The sequence below is a fragment of the Panthera tigris genome, chromosome A2 (assembly GCF_018350195.1).
Source record: "Panthera tigris isolate Pti1 chromosome A2, P.tigris_Pti1_mat1.1, whole genome shotgun sequence".
Taxonomy (NCBI): domain Eukaryota; kingdom Metazoa; phylum Chordata; class Mammalia; order Carnivora; family Felidae; genus Panthera; species Panthera tigris.
The window spans coordinates 6,784,109-6,789,488 of NC_056661.1; the positions used below are offsets into that span (position 1 = coordinate 6,784,109).

Consider the following 5,380-nt stretch of genomic DNA (forward strand, 5'->3'; position numbering starts at 1 on the left):
TCTCTGCCTACCCCTTGGCCTTCTTCTCTAATCCCGCCTTGATCCTGCCCTTCAGGTGAAGTAGACCTACATCCCATCTGTCCCAAGTCTGCCTTTGAACTTGGGACTCCATATACACATGCTGTTTTTCTTGTTTTATTTTTAATCACAGTTGCGGTACCTTTCTCTCTCTCTCCCCCCACCACCTCTGTCTTTCTCTCCCTGCCTCAGAAAGAACAAAGGCCTGTGGACCTTCCCCCTCCCTTTTGGGCCCCAGACAGCCTCACTCCTGGGTGGGGTGGGAAGAGAGAGCAAAGATTCAGTGAGTCCTGGGGGTGGGATGGATGGGGAATTTGAAACAACAAAGGCCACTCTCCTAATGCACCCTGACTTGGGATGCCTTCAGGAAGCCGCGGGTTTGTGGCTTCCCTGTGGTGACGGGGCTGAGGTGGGGTCAGGAACCAGGATTAGTAGGAGGTCTGTGCCTGGTACAGAGAGGCTCCCTGTAAAATTCAGTTCTTGCCCAGGTGGGAGGATGAGGCATCCCAGCTGGGTGTCTCTGCTGCCCCCGTGTGTCTTACACTGGAACTGCATGATTTCAGTGTCCAGACGGGGGCAACACCCACCTTTGAGAAGTTCATCAACATCCCATGAACTGGACTGTGGGCAGATCGCCTGGAAAGGCAGCAGCTGGGAGGACGTTGGTGTGTCAGGCAGCCTCTAAGATGGCTAGGGTCCCAAAGACTCCTGCCCCGTGGCATTCCCGCCTGTGTAATACCCTCTCCTCAAATGTGGGCTGGACGCACAACTTACTTCCAACACATGCGATACAGCAAAAATGATAAGAAGTCATTCTGCATTAGGTTATGGAGACTGTGACTTCCACCTTGTTCGTATTGTACTCCTTCTTACTCATCCTCCCTCATCCTTGCTCCCTCCACCCCTCCCTCTCTCCTTCCCTATTGCTTCTCCCTGCTGCTCCCTCCCTCTTTCTTCCACTCTTTCTCTGTCTCTCCCTCCTTCCCTCTCCCCTTCCCTCGGTTTCTCTCTCCTTCTCTGTCTCTCTGCCTGTCTCTCTCTACCTCTCAGTCTCTTTCTGTCTCCCTTTCAGTCTCTCCCTCTCTGTTTCTCTCTCTCTCTCACTCCACTACGGAGAGATCCAAATGTCCAGGAACTGCTGTCTTTGATCAGTGAGGAATGGAGATCCGCTCAGAGTGACGGTGGAACCAGATCCCCTGATCCAGTCAAGACAGGACAGGACCACAGTCCCCACTGACATTGTGGCTACTGCCCTATCAGAGACCCTGAGCCAAGTCACTGAGCTAAGCCACTCCCAATTTCCTGACCCACAGAAATCACAGGATAATAACTGTTGGCTGTTTGAAGCCAAGTTATATGATGCTTGTAGGATTTTGTTCCTGAAAATCTAATTTGTTTAGACAAATCTAGATACATTTTTAAAACATAAACATCTCCTTAAAACTAAATACCAACTTGTTCCTGACTTTGTGTGTCCAGTTCCCTTCTTCTGACACACTATTCCCACCTTCTTTATAGGAATACATTCTTCTTGGCCTGATTCAGGTCTAAGCTCAGAAGTCATCTTCACAGAGACAGAATGCCCTCAGAAATGCCCATATTAAAATACCCCCCTCATCTGTCTCTGTCACATACCCTCCATTATACCTCTGAAGTCCTTCTCAGCATTGGTAATTATCTGGCACATTGATTATTTCTTTGTTTATTGTTTTCTCTGCTGAAATGGGAATGGTTGCTTTGTTTTCTAGTGTTTAATTTTATTTAAAAAATCATTTTGGTAAAATTAACTTTTTTCTGGTGCACGGTTCTTGGAATTTCATCCCATGTATAGATTTGTGGGGTCTGGGGAAATAGAACACTATTTAAAGTTTTTCGTACCTTCAAAGCCATTGCTCTGATATCAGGATACAGAACAGTTCCACTCCTTAAAAATCTCCTTTGTACTAAACCTTGCAGTCATAGGAAATGGCTTTTTTTTTTGTGTCTTGCTTACTGCTCTATTGCCAGTGCTTAGAATAACAGCTGGTACAAAGGCCACTTGGTAAATATTTGTTGAATTAATTAATTAAACACATGTTGATGCCAGGAAATGTTGGAAGTTGATATTGTCAGGACTACCAGGATAAACCTCTCCTGGAGGTGAGGCCTTAACTTTTTAACATAAAACAAGACAGAGGTAGTTTGGCTGACAGAACCTTAAGACGTTTTTATTGGCACCAGGCATTCCCCTTTGCATCCGTTCTCCCAACCATCACTGTAACCACTTGCATGCATATGGCAGGAGGAGGGAGGGGATCTACAAGGAAAGAGAGCTGTGGTTCAGCCATCACCTAGTTTTTGGTTATTCCAGAAAATCCCTGACCAGAATGATGGGTTGCCCAATGCAAACTCCAATAGCCTTAAGTTCTGAGTTTTCTTCACCACAGTATTCCCAGAAAGCATCATCTTTCCAGCCTACAACAGGGCCAGGTCTGGTGGTCTGTTTGTTCAACAGAGAAAGTCTAATGTAATTCTCTTGGAAGGAAAGTAACATAAGCAAACTAGATGTGTGATTATTCAAAGTCATTCCACTTAAGATAATGTCAGCTCTTTAGCACCACTTGAAAAATGTTGGCCCCATTCACTGCTCAGTCAGCCCAGAAATAGAGCCCAAAGTCACTGCTCGTTCCATTTTTGTTGTAATCTCCGTATAAAGACTAGAACTACTTCACAATAGACATAAATGAGACATATTGCTTTCATAGGGGCTATAGAATGGGGAAATGAGATAGTGCAAAGAAACATGATAACGAGATACAAGGAAAACTAGAAACCTAGCTCTCACTTCTGTTGTAAGCAGTGTTACCACTCATACGCATTCCGCAGGCATATATATGGTGATGGAGATATGCCTTAGCTTCCTTCTGGCTTAGACAATCATGATTCAATTGATTGGCATTTTTCTCTTTGAAAGACTTATACCATTCCTCATCTCCTTAATGCATGGTCTGAATTTTTTCCCTTGTGACTTGTACAACTTTTATCTAGCTCATGCCATCTTTTTCCTCCAGAAGACAGAATAGGAGTGAAGGGCAGGGGGGGCATGATTCATTCACATGCTCCCTGACTTTGGTCCCTGGAAGTCAATTAACTGCCTGGTTCTCTGGAAAAAGCAAAACTCTTGAGTTGGTCCCAAAGTCCTCGATCTGGCATGACCCAAGTCATTCACCGTAACTGGTTTTTCACTTCAAAAATATATCTTTCTCTCTCTTTCTCTTGCTCTCTGATCTTTTCACATACTGGGTTTTTTTTTTTCCTTTTTCTGATACTCTTTCTCCTCATATTTTCCTGAAAAACATCATCTTATCCTTTGAGGTGCAGAATCATCTCTCCTAGGAAACCTTCCCTGATTCCCCCTTCCAGACTCTGTTGGGTGTTCCTACTCTGTCCTATCCTTGCCCTCATGTGCGTATTTCATTCTATTATAGTTAGTGCCCAGTATCTTCTCCCACATGCAACTATAAACTCCACCACTCCATGGCCAGCACCTACATCAAGTCCAGAATACATACTTAAATATCTGTGGAGAGCTAACTTGATTTTGAATCAGGACAAATCCAATCTGGTAGGGCTAGACTGATCTTCCTGGGAAGGCAACATCAGACATATCCAAAAGGACTCTTACTGGTCCCAGTAATTGAGAACATAGTAATAGGGCCATCTTGAGATTTCCTTTTAAAGTTCTGCAATTCAAAATCCAAAGTGGCTGTTCTCCCAAACTGTGCAATTCCATACTTGTGTCCAAGACCCTAGATGTTGAGATCCTACTTCCTGGAAGTTTCCAGGTGTCCTTGTGGTCAGGAAGATGAAGTGATCTTTCTGTTGACAAGCTTCCTCAGGGCCCCCTTCAGATCTCTGTTCCTCAAGCTATAGATAAAGGGGTTCAGCATGGGGGTGACTGTAGTGTACATCACAGCAGAGGCTTTCTCCTTCACAGCTGTGCGGACAGAGGAGGGACACAGATAGACCCCAATGGTGGTCCCATAGAAGAGAGCAACCACAGAGAGGTGGGAGCTGCAGGTGGAAAAGGCTTTCTTCCTGCCTCCTGCAGAAGGGACTTTCATGATGGCCACAATGATGCGAGCATAGGAGGCCAGGATGCAGATAAAAGGTGTGGCTATCACCAGCCCAGCCACAATGAGCACAAAGATCTTGTTCACAGACGTGTCAGTGCAAGAAAGCCTGAGAAGGGGAGTGAGGTCACAGAAGTAGTGAGGTAGCTCATTGTTCCCACAGAAAACCAGACGAGCCATCAGAAGGATATGAGTGAGGGAGATGAAGCAGGAAAACACCCATGGGCCACCTGCCAGCAGGCCACAGAGGCGTGGGCTCATGATGGCGGTATAGTGTAAGGGGTGACATATAGCCACAAACCTGTCATAAGCCATCACGGCAATCAGGACACTGTCCATGATGCCAAAGAAATGGAAAAAGTACATCTGGGTCAGGCAGCAGGCATAGGAGATTGACTTGCTCCTGATTTGGATGTTCACCAGCATCTTGGGGACTGTGTTGGTGGCCAGGCAGAAATCAACCAAAGATAGGTTAGCTAAGAAGAAGTACATGGGGGTGTGGAGGTGGGAGTCTGAGCTGATGGCCAGGATGATGAGCAGGTTCCCCAGTACTGTGACCACATACATGCAGAGGAACAGAGCGAAGAGGAGGGTCTCCTGCTCTGGAGTTTCTGAAAGCCCCAGGAGGATGAATTCGAATGCACTGGTTCGGTTCCTTGGTTCCATGGGTATCATTTCTCTGGAGGTGTTGAAAGGGGAAGTTACATGCATACTACAGAAATGATTCTGGAAGATCACATGAGATTACAACCAATTTCCCATCCAGACTACGTATAACATGTTACATCTTGAACCGTTGATGAAAAGTTTACGGCAACTCATATGTCAAGGTTTGGTAGTAGGACCCTCCCATGGCTATTCCCATTTCAGAGAAAGATTAAGAGTATACCATACATGAAAACTTACTGAAAAAACTACTAAGGGATTTACTTCAGGATAAAACAAATTGAATTAAAAATAAGCAATATCCAGGAAGCAATGAACAGCCAAGCAATTTGTTTATATGCAGAAAAAATAAAATGTTGAATTTTAAGATAATAATAAGGGATGCCTGGGTGGCTCAGTCAGTTAAGCGTCCAACCTCAGCTCAGGTCATGATCTCGTGGTTTGTGGGTTCGAGCCCTGTGTCAGGCTCTGTGCTGACAGCTCAGAACCTGGAGCCTGTTTCAGATTCTGTGTGTGTGTGTGTGTGTGTGTGTGTGTGTGTGTGTGTCTGCTCCTCTCCTGCTTGTGCTCTCTCTCTCTCAAAA

At 45.4% G+C, this 5,380-nt stretch overlaps 1 protein-coding gene across 1 annotated transcript; it reads right to left on the reverse strand.

The window, feature by feature from the left end:
- Positions 1-3,715: 3,715 nt before the first annotated feature.
- Positions 3,716-5,128, reverse strand: LOC102968298 (olfactory receptor 24). Its single transcript, XM_007090676.2, has one exon. It carries the CDS (start codon positions 4,839-4,841, stop codon positions 3,855-3,857), a length of 987 nt encoding a protein of 328 aa, XP_007090738.2. The 5' UTR covers positions 4,842-5,128; the 3' UTR covers positions 3,716-3,854.
- Between the last annotated feature and the right edge of the window lie 252 nt (positions 5,129-5,380).

What these genes read in the sequence shown, in the direction of transcription:
- LOC102968298 (XM_007090676.2), bottom strand. Translation starts at nt 4,841, where the DNA reads ATGCATGTAACTTCCCCTTTCAACACCTCCAGAGAAATGATACCCATG.